Source organism: Lygodium microphyllum, chromosome 26 (genome assembly GCF_053477565.2).
Source record: "Lygodium microphyllum isolate KBCC chromosome 26, Lygodium_microphyllum_v1.1.10, whole genome shotgun sequence".
In the NCBI taxonomy this organism is placed as follows: Eukaryota; Viridiplantae; Streptophyta; class Polypodiopsida; order Schizaeales; family Lygodiaceae; genus Lygodium; species Lygodium microphyllum.
The window spans coordinates 66,303,115-66,321,590 of record NC_141160.1 but is presented as its reverse complement, the minus strand read 5'-3'; the positions used below and the strand labels follow the sequence as shown (position 1 = coordinate 66,321,590).

General features: G+C 38.4%; 1 protein-coding gene across 1 annotated transcript; it reads left to right on the top strand.

Annotated features, from left to right (window-relative positions):
• The first annotated feature begins 14,448 nt into the window (after positions 1-14,448).
• Positions 14,449-18,211, top strand: LOC148013352 (uncharacterized). The gene has a single exon (XM_087668381.1). The coding sequence runs from the start codon at positions 14,538-14,540 to the stop codon at positions 16,533-16,535; it is 1,998 nt and encodes a 665-aa protein (XP_087524507.1). The 5' UTR covers positions 14,449-14,537; the 3' UTR covers positions 16,536-18,211.
• Positions 18,212-18,476: the final 265 nt, after the last annotated feature.

The window sequence follows — 18,476 nt, the reverse complement described above, 5'->3', positions numbered from 1 at the left end:
TTTTGTTAATGAGCCTCAACTTAGGAAGCTCATTAGAATCACATACTAGCATAATAGTAGGACGTTCAGCAAGGCCACCAATCATAAACAAGGTAAGGCTCCACTAGAAACACCTCTTCCACAAATTATGGGAACCACACATTTTCCATCTTAGTCCCTACACCATAGGACATGACTAGAAGCAAGACAAAGAACATAGTATACAAAGCTAGCTATGCAAGTTGTTGCACTATCTAAGGAAAGATTTGAAGAGTCCACAACCACACGCACTAAGAGATCAGCAATTGTAGGTGCCAAGTTTGGACAAAAAGCACCAAAATAGTGAAATGTAAAACAACAGAGCAACAAGGGCAACTAATGAGAGAGTTGGAAGAAGCAAAGTAGACAAAAAAGAAGGCCCAAGATAGCTTGTGGAGTTAGAAAATCAAATAGAAAAAGGCACACATAACTACACACAACTCCAAAAGCAATGAAAATGTGAAATGTAGCAAAGGAAAACCTTGAATCAAACTTGGAGGGAACTAAAAACCATGCTAGAAGTCCTAATTACTTCTCTAGCTACTCAATCAAAAGAAGGTAGCAGAGGATGAGAGTTTTCATCCACTCTTCTTTGACCTAAATGTAGGAATAATTAGATATGCCATGGTGAGACTACTTCTTTGAGCTACTCTATTACTTGCATATTGTTTCTTCTACCTATTAGATATGAATAGCAATATGCTCAATAGCTAATAACCATCCCTTTCTTCCATCTACACCCTAGCTACAAGGACAATGTTGAAGTTGTACATGATGACCAAAGCATGCTTGGAAAGATCACCACACAACCATTTTGCTACCAACATCGAGGAACCAAAGAGAGCCATGATGAAGCTTTCATTAAAAGAGAGAGAGAGAGAGAGAGAGAGAGAGAGAGAGAGAGAGAGAGATAAAAGAAATAAAATAAAAGTAAAAAAAAGTCTCATTAGAAACACTCAGTCACATGACCTAAGGATTCCCAAACTAGGTATGTCTCGTGGCAACAATTGCTAAGCTCCATCCCCAACTCACTAGCCCTTTTCCACTTCATAGAATCATGGCACCTCAAGAGCAAGACATCTCAAGGACATTGACAAACCTATCACCCTAAGCTTTGCACCACACCTTTGCTTAATACCAATTGGGTCCTCAAGTGTGGGACAACACTCTAAGCTTGCTCAGTCTTTAACACATCTCCCAATTGCACTCACACTTGCACAATAGTCATAGCACAATAAGGTAGGCATACACCCTTAGGGGTGCACATTTTCTTCTATAACAAGATTATGGCTTGAAGGTTGACTTGACTAATCCAACAACATTAATGGCCCTCGTCATCTTGCTCTCCTCCACCTTTCCCTTGATGGCAAGTCAACCCCTAAAGAATAGAGTGAGACCTAATCCCATACCACTAACAATGGCCCAAAATTGCCTCATCATTAGTAGTACCCTCTGCATGGCCCACCAACACCAACCACACAATGATACCCACTAGGTTAAAGAGTGTCATGGGATTGACACAAGACTAGGAGGGGGATAATGTTAACCCCTTCTAGGAAAGCATGATAACAAGGCAAAAAAAAGAAAGGAAAAGATTTTGGGATGAAAAAAGAATTGAAAACCATACAAGTGTTTGTAAATTTTTGGTAGAAAATTAATTTATATAAAGAGAGTCAAACCACAAATTATAATAAGGTCTTGAGTGAGGCATGAGTGTAAAAATCTCGGTCTCATCCAACAAGTTGGAAAATAGTTGTAAAAATCCAAAGAGTGTGTGCAAGGTAAGAGAAGACTAGTTTAAGCCAATGAGATGGGAGGGTGCCCAAAAGAACTATGTCCATGTATAAAAGCAAAAAATAAAAGTATAAGCTTATTCTTGTGGTGTGCAATCTTATGAAGCTCTCTTCTTGCTTCTTTCTTATATCTTGCTTATGTGAGGGATGGAGAGATTGAGAGAGAGAGAAATAGGGAGTGAGATAGAGTGAGGGACATGCGTGGGAAAAGCTATTGCTTTCTTATCTTCTTTTCCTTCTCCTTTTCCTCCTCCTTCTTCTTCAACACGAAGCTTGTATATAAATCAAGGCTATGGAGGTGGAGAAATTGATGACCTTCATGGATAGACTACAACGAGAAGGTAAATTGCTTGAAGTGTGGAGCAATTGATGTCCCTTCATGGATAGACTACAATGAGAAGGTAAATCAATGAGTTCACTATGTTTATTTTGAGAACATATAATGATTATGTGAGAGGTATCCATTGCTATGTTGCTCAAAGCACTTGAAGCAATAAGCGTTCCCTTAAGTTTAACATGCATGGCTTGTGAAAGCAATGACAACCACTTTCATGATTTCGCTATGAAATTTCTAGTAAATACAAGGAACCCAAAAGGGCACTACTCAATACATTAGCCAAAGGTCGAGTGGTGGAAAGGCCACCATGGGAGCAAGGTTCACTCCTATGAAAGTTTGAGAGTCATGGACGTTTTGGACACTCTCAGGTTGGACCTAGGATGGAGATAGAAACCTTTGTGCCATGACGTTTGCAAGTGTTGGAAGACCCAAAACTAGATATGGATGGTTTTTAGCCTACTACCAATAGTTCTAACCCAAAGTAGTTTGCTCGATATCAATATGGCAGTCTATCCGAGTTGATTTTTCACTCAATACTAATAGTTCCATTCTAGAGTAGTTTGTCAAATGGCCAAAAGAACAATGTGCATGATGAGGGCTCTAAATACATATTAACATAGTATTACTCACATGATTCCACAAAGGCTTGCTTATTTGAACATCTGTTCATCTCTATATTTTATACTTCCATGAATAAAATCTGAGGATCAATTAACTTTTAAATCATGGTTATATAGTTATATCCTAAAGAGTGGTTCTTATTTCATCATAGAAAAATAATATACATAGTTAAAGAGCACATATTTGGGTCTATAAATTTATTTTTGCAATGTTTTCTTATTGCATTGGTTCCTCTAAAAGAGAGAAACATTATGATGGTATGAAAAAGGAGATGGTTTGCAACATGTTGGTTGGTCTTTTGTTTTGCTTGGAAAAAGGGGTTCCTCATGGGACCTTATGTTGAAAAGATAGACTCTCTTATGGTGCCTTTGCAATCTAGTGATTGCATTTTGGGAATTCCTTTGTAAAATAAATTTGACCCACAAATTGATTATGATATGATATGCACAAATAGCAATCATGCATAATAATAAATCCATCTATTTGGAAGGCACTAAAGATAAATAAATTAAATTAGCCACATAGGCTAAGAGTGCAATGTGCAAGAGCTCTAAATCTCATTTGTTCTATCACTGAAATTAAAACCAAAGAATCTCACATGACTCTTGCACAACAACAAATTCTTTGATTTTTTGTTGACGATCTACCATCTAATTTACCTCCTTTAGACCCATAAATGACAGTGTGGATCTAATTCCAAGTATTCAACCACCTTATAAAGCTTGCTATAGAAACAAATTGTTGGAGATAAAAGGAATTCACACTCAAGTTGAAGATTTTTCAACAATTGTGCCTCACAAGCACAATGGTGAGATGTTGGATGGCACTCTTCTTATTTCAAGAGCTTCAATCTACCTAGTATTGTTACCTCTCACACAGTTGTCTACACCTCATATCAATGTTACAATCTCCTTCCATACCCCAAGATCAAGAATGCAAGATTGATGGCAAGTTGAAGCCAACCCACCTTCTTACCTTACTTAGTCAAGACTTGAAAGGTTTGATGATGGGTCCATGGTTTGAACTGGTGCCTCTTTGAGTAAGCTACTATCCCATAGCCTCCAACCCTCTCCACGAAAGCTCCATTATGAGAAGAATAGTAAGAGGAAGAAGAAAAAAAGATGGAGATGGAGAAGATATTCTCCCATCAATCCCTCACCCACACACACGCATGCGCACGCGTGCACACACACACACACACGCATGCGCACGCGTGCACACACACACACACACACACACACACACACACACACACACACACACACACACACACACACACACACACACACACACACACACACACACACACACACACACACACACACACACACACACACACACACACACACACACACACACACACACACACACACACACACACACACACACACACACACACACACACACACACACACACACACACACATGCAAGCACGCACGCGCGCGCGCACACACACATGTGCACGTGTGCACACTCTCTTTCTCCATAAGTATGAAAGAGAATAGGGTAGAAGCAAGTGTAGGCTCTCCCAAGATTGCACACACAAGAATGAGATTTTCCATTTACTTTTTGATCTTTATACATAGGGTTGGATTGGGCACCCTACCCTTCTTTTTAGCCTTTTACTAGTCTTCCTTTGATTTATTCATGCACTTGGGTTAATCAGGCCTTTTCTAATCAAAAGTGAACTAGAGTTTTATATCCACAACCTCACATCCACTATAGCTAACTAATCTAACCCAAAAATATGTTACATTTTGCATGGGAGTAAACTTAGATCTCTTCAAAAAATATAAGTACTTATATGATGTCTTTTTAATAATTATAGTGTCCCAAAAGGTAAACTTAACTCAAAGATTAATATTGATACAACTTATTTAAAAAAAAATTAACTCTTGTGCTTTTGTCTTTCCTGGATTCTTGAATTCTTGAAATCCCACCTTCCTAGAAAGAGGTCAATGCAGCATAGACATGGAATATTAGGGATGGTCACATAGGGTTAATTAAATGGGGGAATTCTTATCATTGACATTGTGGGATATATGGTAGGTTGTTTTTGGGATTACAATGGAGTTATTATCTATTGGATATGGTATTGATTAGGGAATAGGTGATGGTCAAAGATAATAGTATTGAGAAGATTCATCTTGGAGTAGAACTTGTGGTTCTTCATGTGTTCTTGTACTTGCAAAGTAAGCCCTCACATGCATTCTCTTCCTAGGGGAATTCTAGTTTTCTTTTGCATGCATAAGAGATTTTGCTACATTAGGAGATGGGTTGAACTCCAAGCAAGCTTAGAGTATTGACCTACACTTGAGGATCCAATCCATGTATAGGTTATGGTGCAATTATGATATGAGTGCATATGCTTACATAGGCTATTACATAGTTAGAAGAAAATTTTATGGTTTCTTCTTGTCAACAATTTGATGAAGCAAGGTCCATGGAGATGGAAAGTGGTGATGTTGCCGAATGAAAATAAATTTCAGGAGAGGACCATGAAGGGAATTGTAAGACGTCATGGATAGAGACTAGAGTCCAGCGGCCACATAGGTTGGACTGGCATGGTTCTCAATAAAGCAATAGCTAGTAGGAGCTACAACACTTGGTGACTCTCTGCTAGTATGTTTCATTGACCTTGCATTCATGATGGTGTATTTGCGTTAGTTAAGTGAGAGAGGAAGAAGGGGATAGTGCAAATTACTTAGCAAGATAGGTCTAATCATAGATAAGTTAAGAATCCTTAGGTATATCCTACCCTTGATGCACCTTGAGCATATATGGGGGAAGTATGGAGAGTGATTAGGGGACTAAGGATAGAGCTTGTCGACCAAGGTCACTAGAGTGTACTTAACTTGAGGACCCCTAGGTGAGATGTGGTGCTCATGGGTGCATATTCCTTTTCTTTTCTTCATTTTTTTTTCAAAATAATTACAATGCCATAATTAGGATTTCAACCTCGCATGAACTAATAAGTGTATGCACTCACAAGGCTAATTGAAGAGAATAACCTTGGTTGATGCATCTAGTATACTCATGTGTAAACTAATGGTGGATATTAATCTAAGGTATCTTTAATCTCAAATCCATATTGTTTGATGAAACTATTGTCAAAGAAGGGTCATTATTGCTTGTGAATGACCATCTTTAGATTGGATTTCTTGCAACTCTCATGGTGAAGACAATAGCTAGCTAAAGTAGATGTTCAAGGCACACTTGTTAAAGAGGATGGGTTTTGGTAGTCAATGGTTGTGGATGTGTTGGGCTTCCAATCAAGTCTTCCACTTGGTCCTTGGATGGATGGTGCTACAGCTTATGGTCTTTCAAGAGAAGAAGGTATGCATAATGTCAACTTCAAGCATTTATTTATCAATCTTATGACATGTTTTGTCTTGCATTCACTTGATGAAGATTTGAGAACATCATGAACTTCATTCTAGCTCAAAGGTTGAGAGAATTTGATGATGGATGTAGTTTCCTACTAGTGCACCTTATACATGATTTTTTAGAGTTCTATGTTCTTTCCCATTTGATAAATGTGGAATGTGATAAGTGCTATAAGGGTGGATAAGGAGGTGGTTCAACAATACATTCTAGTGGTGCTTGTTGGGAAGGGGGTAAAAATAAACAAACTTAATGAGTAATTACAAAGATGAGGAAATTATTTATTTTTAAAAGAGTGGAGGTTTGTTGATTTACATCTAGCAATCGTTAAAGCAACCACTTAGAAAAGTGAGCATTGGATTCGAGGGTCACATAATGATCCATGTCATATGGGCATATACCAACTCACTTGTACTTGTACCCATATCAGCTGAGCAACGACTAACTATAAGGTCAATGGTTTATTATATGATGAGTGTAGTCCTAGAGGTGGTTTGGATCTAGTAATACACACTTGGTGTTTATGATTTTATGATGCCTTCAACATTGATGATGGATCCTTGGTTGTCATGAGTGGTTGTGGTCTTTTTTAATGGTTGCTAGTGGTGGTCAACATTGGTGGAACTATTTTTGCTTGTTATTTTATTGATGAATCTTGACATTTCTTAGAAAAAGTTGTCAATAAGTGAGGAGAGGTAGTTGTTGAGTTGTCTTTAGTCTTCTCCTTATTCTTAGAATCATTTATTTGTGTGGTGGCAATAGTTGGTTGTTATTGTAGCGCCTTCACTTGTATAGTTGGTACCCTGTCGGCCATTTGGAAATGCTATATAACCAAACTTTCCATGGTTAATCAATGTAGTGGGAATTCTTACTTCCACTTAGAGCTTGAAGTAGTTGTATGCTACATCAAGATTGGAGATATTGTAAGCTTTTTCTTCATGTAACAAATAACATGTTTAGATTATAAATTGTTGTTTCTCATACTTTTGAGATTGTTAATCATTTGAGATGATTGGTAATGTCATAGAGACGTTTGGGTTATTGTAGAGGGTGTTTTAGCAATTTGAGAGGTAGTAGATTATCATTGAAGCTTTGGGAGCCAAATCTATCTATTTCTACCATAATAACCTTGAGCATGCAATAAGTTCTTGGGGGCCCATCACACCTTTGTACTGGTTCTTCTTGTATATCAATGATGACTTGGTCTTGATTTATGGGATGTGGATCTATGTGATTGAGTTGCAAGTACAATAGCTTCCTCGCCAGTTCTTTTGGCTTTCATTATCCACTTTTCAAACCACTCTCAAGGTTTGCGGTCTTATTTATTTTAGTGTACCTCTTTTTCCTTTCTTAGGCCGTCGTAGGTCATTGAGTGAGGTGTTACCCCCTCCCTAGAGGCCTCATTGTGTTCTACTAAAGACATTGGTGGCATGATCTACTTGGTAGAGGAAAGATTGTCTTGTTGCAAGTACTAATGACGTTTGTGTTGGGAAGGGCTAAGTGTATGTGCTAAATGTTATAACCGACATTGCAATTGCCTTGTCACTTAAATGTTCTGCGCAATAGGGTTTGTTTCTCAACACCTTTTGCATTTGGTAGGATATGAAAGATCATGTGAAGGTTTTTAGTCTTGATATTTAGCATTATCTTACATTTTGCCAATAAGGTGCATGGTCTACCACCATATGGGATGAATTTGGTGTTGGTTGGGATCACTTGAGGTTGCCCTATTTGCATCCAAGCATCATGTGGTAGTATGTTGCAATTAGCTCCCTTATTAACAATGAGAGCATCCAAGGTGTGCTCCTACATTGCAGTTATCTTGACTCTAAGAAAGACAAGTGGCACCAATTTCAGTGGTGCTTGCTCCTTCATTGAGTGATGTGCTAGGCTTAGTTAGAGCTTCATATTTATTTATAAGGGCATAGTTGTACCATAGTTTATGTCATGCAATTTTGTCCACTTTCATTTCTAGGTTTTTACAAGTTCTTTTAGGGGTTTTGAGTTACTATAGAATTGTTTTTCAAATTATTTAAGGAAGTTGAGAACTTTAATTAGCTCTAGCTTATAGGAGTTGGATGCTTGGAAATTCATGCTAGAAGTTGTTTCATTATTTGCACTACCTTTGCTATCATACATAAGGATACTATGGTTAAGACTTTGTTTGAGGCTCAATCCAAGATCATCACCTTTTTCAAATTGATTACTTTCTCAAATACTTTCATGTACTCTTCCTCGTCATCTAAAAATGACAAGTTGATGGTTGCAATATGCATCTAATTGCACTTGCTCTTTGGGCAAAATATGTATTTGGTGAGTAGTCCATAATTATGAACATTTCATGAAACTTCCTTGAGCATTGCAGATATGGTATTTAGGTCAACTAGTGAGGTCTTCCACATGTCCATTTCAATGTGGCATGCTTCAGTGTAGTTCCTAGTGAATATTAGTCCATTATCCCAGTTTTTGATTCCATATCCAATGTTTGCCTAATAAGATATCATAGTCCACTCTCTTCATAACAATAAAGTTCAAAGAGAATTGGATACTTACAATTTTCATGAGCCAATCCTTTGATACTTTGAAGGGTTTCACTTTTGTCATATTCGCCAATGTCATTTGAAGAGAGCCATCATCATAGGAGGACTTCTCCTAGCTTGCAAGATTGTGTGGGGTTAAAATACTAGTATCAACAATCTCATGTCAGGTTGTATCTCCTAAGGCCACCATTGGTAGGACTATATGCATTTTAGTTCCTTCCCAAAAGGCATTAACCTATATACAAGGTTTCAAATAAAGAGCTAGGCATACATTTAGGTCTATGCATTTTAGGGTTGTATTGTTGTACATTTGTCTTGATGAGTCATTGGCTTGGTAGTTTAGTTCTTAAAAGCTTGCCACAACATTGGATTCTGCTTCATTAGTAGAAAAAGGCAATTCAATACATTGGGTAGTTGGTCTGTAAGACCTATTGCAACCATTATGCCCTCTTCATCTACTTCAAAGAATGTATAATTTAACATTGAGAAGTTGGATGGCATCAAATTTTCTTACAAAAAAGAGTAAATGTATAATGTATTGGCTCAAAGGAAACAAGTAAAGCCAACTAAATGCAAGGGTTTAAACCTAAAGGTAGCTCATACGCTCAAAGTTCGTATGTTTTAATGTAAAAGATTTGGAAGGTGGTGCATTTGGTATATGAAAAAGCTTGGTAACCTATATGAGAAAGAAAGTGAAGCTCCATAAGTTTATTAGTTTAAAAACTCATTAATCTCCATGTGGAGGGGGAGACTTCTGTATCCAACCATCTCAATGAGTCCAATCCTATTTTCAACCAATTTGATATGTTATGAAAAATAGATTTGATGATTTATTATAACAATTTGTTGCATGATTGTGACTTATCGCACGTGTAAACATGTGGCACCAATCGCATTGTGCAAGGTGGATGTCATGTAAATTAATGTATTTTATGTTACAGTAATTGACAGATTATTATTTTTGAGTGGAACGCAAGTTAGTGCACAATGATTATTTATTTACTAGTATTTCATAATTGAGGATTTATTATATTTTTATAAGGGTCCTTAAGCACACAATTATTGTATATGCACACACACACAATTTGTTTATTGATATCCTATTTTGTAAAAAGTCTAATAAAGCTTAAGAAAGGATCAAATATTATTTTGAATATATAAAAATATTACGATAAACAAGAGAGTGATATTTTGGGACCATACTTTTGGAAAAAAGCATTCGTGCAAAGCAAGAGCCTAAAAGTGAGGTTTAGCATATAACTTAGACTAGAAGATAATTTAAAATTACAAATACATACATTGGGAAGTACTCTCAATACATGGGGGGATGCTTGTACCCACTTGGTATCTTGTGTATGAATTGTCTCTCAACTCTTCTCTCTTATAATTTGTTGGTTTCTCAAATTTCTTCAATTTTGGTTTAAACTATGGAGAATTCTTACAACATTGGTATCAGAGCACAATGATTGGCCTGTGAATCACCATCAAGGTCAAGATCAAGCTCAAGATCAAGCTCAAGATCTCCATCCATCATCAAGGTCTCCTCCATGTGCACCATCAAGCATCACTGAAGAGACAATGGGGGGGCACCATCAAGCATTACTAAAGAGACACCCATCCATCATCAAGGTCTCCTCCATGTGCACCATCAAGCATCATTGAAGAGACTATGGCGCAAATATTTTATATAGTGGTTTCTTGTCTTGGGCATGGGAGCTATCAATTTTCCTCTTACCAAGGTGAAATAGCCCTTATGTGTGTGTGTGTAAAAAAGATTTTTGCTACTTCCATGGCACATCTCAAACCACTTTGGACATTTCTTACTGCTTGAATTCCACTATCAGGCTGCCAAGGTCAACATGCCCATCATCCGAATAATCATGGAGCTTCTGCAATTTGTACTAAGGCAACCACCATTTTTCTCATGCCATCCTACTACCATTGAATTCATGTTGATGATTATCCTAAGGGGTACCATTTATGAAAGCTTAAAGCTTTAATGCTTTCTAAGTATTGCAATCTTATGGTCTTATTCCATTTCCTAGCTATTAGTTTTGAAGGGGGAGGATCATTATTAAAGCCCCTTTCCCATTGAGCTATTTTTATATTATATTCTTGTCTCTCCACAACCTTGTTCTTGCATGAGGTCCCATGATTTTTCGTATTGGCACACAGATTGAACTTCCAGACCTCCTACTTATATGTAGAAGATATTTCATGGTATATTCCAAAGCTTTTCTAGTCCTACAAGAGATATATTTCATTGTTTCTTATTTTGACAATGCAATTTATATTTCTTTACATGCTTGTTTACCCATAGACCATAATTATCTTGTAGGGATTTTCTATGGCTTGTTCTTATGCTAGAAATCTTATTTTGTAGAATTATTCATACTAGAAGATTGTTTCGACACGTTTTTTTATATAAAGATTTTTATCTTCAACCATAAAGGATCCATAACTTATGGAACATGGAATAATAAGGCTACTACAAAGGAGTTTTGCTCACATGCCATGTGTCTCTTCAACCAATGCCAATTCATAACAACACACTTTACCAACAAAAAGGGGGAGTTATTTTCTTTATGGATATTTTATTACACAAAACTCTTAATCATACTATCCTTGGAGGGGAGATAGTTTAGTTTCTCTCTTAGCATGATTGGCATTCTCTGTTCTACAATAAAAAAGGGATCCTAGTCAGAATTTTGGACCAAGTTTCTCTTGACTGGATATTGCATACTTTTATATCTATTGAGCAAGGGGTCTCTTCATAGTTTCTTGTAGTTTCCAAGATTTAGTATTGCTATATTTGCCTTCTATAGGCTATAGAAGATCTAATTGATTATATTAAACTACAAAATCGCGGTGTTATACCTATGGTATCTCTATTGATCCAGTGTCTTTCATAATCCCAAGTGGCATCAACAATGTGTTTTCCAGTTCAACCATTTCTTTATCTTGAATGATAACGATTACCTTCTTAATTGTGTTTTTAACTATTTATGTTTGTTTTAAGGTGGATTTGATGTTGGTGCTCTTTTCAAAAAATTCCATATCCATTGGTAATCTTCATGCAGATTCAGTGCATCAGGCAACACATTTGATTTGTGGTGCAAATTCGCCGCATTGAGGCAATACTGACACCATCCACATCTATCATGGAGTTTGAAAATTATTACTTTTAAGTGGAGCACAAGTTAGCATACAATGATTATTTATTTATTGATATTTCATCAGCCTCAGTTTCTTATATTTTTTATAAGGGCTTTTGGGTGCATGATTATTGTACACTCACAATTTATTTATTGGCATCTGATTTTGTAAAAACCCTAACAAAGCCTAAGAAAGGCTCAAATATTATTTTAATGTGAAATATTGGGATAGACTAGAGAGTGATATTTTTAGGACCATACTTTTGGAAAAAATCATTCATCCAAAACAAGAGCCCAAAGTGAGGCTTAGCATGCATCTTAGGCTAGACGATAATTTAAAATCACCAATACATGCATTGGGAAGTGCCCTCTCAATGCATGGGGGGATGATTGTACCCAAATGATGTCTCATGCATGAATTGAAGTATCCTAAAAAGCCATTAGATTGTAGAATTCCAAAGAAGTTATAATTTAGAAAGAGGCCTAGTTATGATCACATATATACTTTGGCCATGAGGCATTTATGCATGTACCGAGGAACAAGTAAAGCAAGCTTAATCCAGAAATGCATCTTTCAAATTCAAGAAAAATGGAGTGTCACTTATGGGATCCTAGGTCCAAGAAGGTATTATGTAGCCATGATATTCTTTTTAATGAGGATAAGGTGCAGAGATAACTTGCTAAAACAGTTAAGTTTCACAAGGTAGTGCTCCAAGAGGATGAATAGCCATCATATGAGCAATATGTACAACCCATTCCATATGATGTAGGGTATGGACATCTAGCTAATGTTGAGGTGGGAGTGCCATAGGCAAGTGGATAGCCTCATGCTTTACAAGATAGATAGATGGGTTAGTTAGAGGCTCCTATTAGGCCAGTTTTATGAATGTGTACAAGGGTTTCTAGACCACTAAATAGATGCAATCCATCTCTAGACTATGTCATTATTATGAATTATGATGAGCCTTTTTGCTACGTTGATGTTATGGCTAGAAATGATTACCATAAGTGAAAGAGGGCTATGTAGTTAGAGATGGATCTTTTGGTGAAAAATACTACTTTGGGTCTTAATTCCTTTGCATGTTGTGGGAGTGGTTAGAGAAGTACATAGAAAACTAGGGCAAGAAGCACTGGGAGGTAGTGAAGAGTGTCATGAGATACTTGAACTACACTAGAGGTATGTGCATATGCTTTAACAAGCAAGGTGCATCTAATGTTTGATATATAGATGGTGATTTTGCAAAAGTGTGTACTCTAGGAGGTTAACTATAGGTTTTGTGTTTACTTTTGCAAGTGGTGCAATCTCATGGGTCTGTTGATATGACTTTATCTACCCCACTAAGGCTAAGTACCTTATAGCTATTGAGGCCTACAAGGAAGGTATATGGCTTACTTATCTAATGGGAGACTTGGGCTTTGCAAGAGAGGTGCCTACATTGCATTGTGATAGCAAATCACCATTTAATTACTACCGAATCTTGTATTTTGTGCAAAGACAAAGCACATTGAAGTGAACTATCACTTCATCAAGGAGGTGCTTGAGGACAAGCGAATTGCACTTGTCTAGGTCCATATAGATCATAACACCACAAAGGCACATTAGGCCTTAAGTGGGAGGTTGTTGGGTTAAAGGCCAATGGCCAACAACCATGTGGACATCTCTTATATAAGTACACATTGTATGGATATGTATATATAAGTGAAGATAACAAAGTATAAGGGGACCATTTATTAAACCCACTAAACTCTCTTGTGTGCTTCTCTCTGTCAACCCTCTTACACTTCATAGCTTCTACTTCGCATCCCACCATTACTTTACTCTCAAATACATCATTCTTATTACCCACGTCTATTAACTACACTTGATGCAAAAAGAAATAGCTTAGAGAAGAAGCTTGAGAGCTCACAATATAGGGTGTTTTTAGAAGTGTCAATGTGTAATGTTTATAAGTCCAAGTTTTTCGTATATTTAATGGGGATATACACCAGTCAAGGAACAAGAACCTCTTAATAAGAATGCAAAGTGCCTTGACTATTCACACACATCACTACCAAATATGCTAATTCATTTGGATTTACTGAAGTACTTATCGAACTATACTTCTTTTTTTCCATCTATCTCTACCTTTAGTTAAAAGAGGGACTCCAATAAAAGGGGATCTTTCAATAAATTTTCATGGAGCCATAGGGACAATATTTAATGGCATGCTATGCCATGGACTTAAAGCCCTTTTAATAAGGCTTGTTGTTTTAAACTTTTGTTACTACTACCCTTCACATTTCCTTTCCACGACCTTAGAGTTTTTGTTCACCTGACCCTCTTGATCTGCACAATCCTTCATTCTCATGACACTTGCATTCCAATCACAACTAGACGCTCCGCGCCTAGACTCGCCCCGGTGCGAAGGGCGGGCGCGATTTTTGGGGGGGAGCGGGTGCTGGACGTGTGGCACCTGCCCCCGCGTTCTCTTTTTTTTTGTGGGGGAGGTGGGGGGCTGCCACGTGGCACCCGCCCCCCACCTTTCCTTAACTAATAGTATAGATTATAGACCATCCTTTGGTCTATTATCCTTCACTCTCACGACACGTTCATTCCAATGACACTTACATTCCAATGACAATTATAGACCATCCTTTGGTACGCACGACAGATAAGTTTTCGATCAATCGTTTGTTGGCAGGAAAAGAATGCAGAGCTCTTCGTCTCTGTCCCCTAGACAACGAGCTCGTATCGCAAAGCAGAGAGAGCTTGCCCTAGCTTTGCGCAGGCTCCGGGAATCTTCCTCCGACGGCTGGGCCCTGTCGAGTTGCTCGCAGGCTCAGCCTCATGGTACCACGAACATGGCGAACCCTAGTTTTTCACATCCAGGATCAGGTCAACAGCATTTCTTGTATGCGGCAAATACAGTTTCTTTGTGTGATCAGTGGGTAGATGCAGGTATTCAAAGGTCAGATAGCTTTGAGCATGGCCGTGGAGGTGCTTCTCCCCGGCAGGAAGGCCCTAGGTTTCCACATCAGGGATCGGATGAACAGGGATTCCTGTATGGGGAAAATACGGCTTCATGGTGCAATCAGCGGGACATTGCAAGTAGTCAAAGGTTAGGTAGCTTTGAGGATGGCCACAGAAGTGCTTCTCTGATGCAGGAGGTTGAAGCACATGGCTTACATGCAGAAACATATCCAGACAATCAAGGTGATCAACATTTCAAGACTTCGTCTTTTGGAAAAACTGAGCAGGCCTTGGATTCACCAAAAGAAACAGAAGATTCGCCAGAGCCATCATCATGTAGACCTAGTGAGGGGGCGCTGCCAGTCCTTGGTTCATCTCATGTCCCAAAGGGACCCTTGATGTTTTCAAAGCAGCAGATGGAAGTACTGAAGGCAGTTGCTGCAGGCCAGTCGGTTTTTATGACTGGTTCAGCAGGCACAGGTAAAAGCCACATTCTCACTCATATATTGAACCTGCTCAGAAAAAGACTGGGGAAGGAATCTGTCTATGTGACAGCATCTACAGGCCTTGCGGCATCTACATTAGGTGGCACCACTTTGCATTCCTTCAGTGGGATTGGGCTTGGAACAGATAGTGCTGAAACATTAGCAGCAAAGGTCCTAGGAAAACCAGAACCAAGGGAACGTTGGCGCCAGGCTAAAGTCCTGATTATTGATGAGATAAGCATGATTGATGGTGATCTGTTTGACAAGCTTGATTATGTGGCTAGAAAGGTGAGAAAGAATGAGGAGAAATGTTTTGGAGGTTTGCAGCTGATAGTCACTGGAGATTTCTTTCAGCTTCCCCCGGTGAAACCATCAAATCCCAACAAATATTTTGCATTTGATGCAGATTGCTGGAAGAAATGCTTTAATTTGCAAATTGAACTCAAGCATGTCTTTAGACAGCGTGATGAAGGTTTTGTAGGAATGCTCAATGAGATAAGGAAAGGCTCATGTTCATCTCACACACACAAACAGCTCATGGGATGCTGCAGGGTGCTAGCAGATGATGGGTCAGGGATCACACCAACAAGGTTGTACCCGCTGAAAGTTGATGTCAAAGCAGAGAATATGAATGAGTTAAAGGCTCTAGCAGTTGGTATATTAAAATTCACTGCTTATGATAATGCTTCAAGTTCTGTTCATGCACGTTTGCTTGATGGCATGAGGTTTGAGAAGGAGGTGGATCTCTGTGTTGGAGCCCAAGTCATGCTTCTGAAAAACTCTGATACCAGAGTGGGTTTGGTGAATGGTGCTCGAGGGGTTGTAGTTGGATTCGAGTCTTTAACTCTTAAAGAAAATGCCCGGAAGCAGGAGGCTCTTTCAATCAGCCCTCTGAATAAGTGGCCAGTAGTTCGATTTCTTTGTGATGGTTTTGAGAGGATAGTAGGGCCTGAAAAGCAAACCATTGAATATGGGGGTGTTGAAGTTGCAAGTCGCATTCAGGTACCGTTGATCCTTGCATGGGCATTAAGTGTCCACAAGTGCCAGGGGATGACACTTGACAGGGTTGAAACTAACCTTTCGAAGGCATTTGAATATGGAATGGTCTATGTAGCACTCTCCCGTGTAAAGAGCCTAGATGGTCTGCAGCTTTCTGGATTTGATCCTTCTAGAATTAAGGTGCACCCTAGTGTTGTTCTTTTCTACAACAAGCTCACCTGCAGTGATTTGGTGGAGGGAGCCAGGAGATGACAATTGACTGAGGATTTTTGAGTTTGGTGTATTCTACGTTGTGCTCTATGTGTAAATTGGTGTGGGGGATCAGATGTCTTATAAATTGAAGCACTGCCAATATTTCAAGGCTTGAGTTCCCAGTCTTGGAAAGTATCTGTGCAGATGTGCAACAAGTGTGTACCTAGAAGATAATCTAATTGTGCACAGAGAAGTGACTTATCAGTTGCATAAGAGCTTATTTTGGTGTAGGATGAACAAAAAACAGTTGCAAGAAGGGGGACCGATTAAGTTTTTGTATAGATGAAAAGGTAACCTGGTAGTTGAAACATTCAATATTCTGGGGTGCATTGGAAATTGGTGAAACCAGAATTAGAACTAGTTAAGATTTGTTCGGGCACACCATTTTTAGAGATCACTTGGTGATCTTCACAGCATGCCATCAAAATGCAATATTAGTCCAGACTCCCATGAAACCCATGGAATTCTTACCTAGTTTTGAAGAAACAGATACTTTATTCAAAAGTTGGTTCATGTTATGAACTGGGGAAGGTGAGCAGAATAGTCAAAGCCAAATACTAATGTAATTGCGATCTCAGCAAAAGTCCCTCGGATTGGTTAAAGTCAGTTGTCAAAGTCAGCGGTTCTACCATTTGTGTGTTGAAATAATCCAATCTACAGAGTGTTACTGGACAATGGACCTCTGTCAGAAGGGCCATCTTGCTATCAGAGGAAAAGTGACTGCAAGGTAAATATAGCAGGATACTCACTACATTATAGCCCGGCAACAAGTGAATTATGGACTACTCAACTAGTTAGCATATTAAAGATCTAAATTGTCTTCCCTACACTGACAGTGAGATTCGTCTCTGTGGGGATTGCACACGGGGCATCAATATTGTATTGTATTCCCCTGGGAGAATATGAAGTCAGCATATCATCATTAATATATAGTTAGACGTGGATCAAGACTCCTGCAAGGGGTACTTCTAGCCGACCAAACCCGTCAATGAAATCATTGATCTCTAAAGGAATAGTCTAAAGACTATAGATTTCAGTTGCAGCCTTGCTTCACACCTATCATGCTTTGTACTATGGCAGACATCCCAACTGGTCTTGGTCCCTCTGCACTAACTTGAATAAAGTGTGAGGATTAGGCATACCTATCATCTATCATGGTAGCCTTATCTCCTAGTTCGCAAGTAGCTTGGCTTGTGGTGATGTGTCCACAAAGCAGCAACATATCCTTTAAGGTCTTTGCAACAAATGTTTTGGCTTTCTAACAAATACGGTAGGGGTTTTTCTCCATGAGTGGTGGTTTTGCCTTGGAGCTATTGATACTATTTTGGAGTTCGAGATTATGTGACATTAGGTTACACTTAGGACTTTGAGATTGAGGTCAAGTACCTTGGGTTCAAGAGGAGTTGTATCATCATGAAGGAGAATGAGATATCATAAAGATATCGAGTGTCAAGAGAGAATGGAGAGAGGAGAAAGATAGTAGAAGAGAGAGAACATGGCAAAGAAGACTAGAAGTGAGAGAAAAATGAAGAAGAGAGAAGTTGAAGTAATCCATGGAAGCTGTTGCAAGAGAGCTTGAAGATACAAGAGATTGATTATTGTTGAATGGTGACCAAAAAAAGCCTCTTTACATATTTTATATCCATGTCAATGTGGTTGGTGTATATAATTATTTTACTTTAAAATAATATTTTTTTCACTATTTACAATCTATCTCCATGCAAAGTTTTTTGCCTTAAAAAACAAAAGAAAGGGCGTATTACAAATGGCTCCAAACAATGGAGATGATATAGTACTACTTTGTTTAAGCATTACAATAATCTAAAATCTTGAGGAATCTTAAAGAGTTAAATTGGATTCGGAGTCAAAGACCAAGTATATTACATGTATGCTCCATGGCCATAAAACCTCCACGAATAGACTCATGTAAGTAGTACGTAG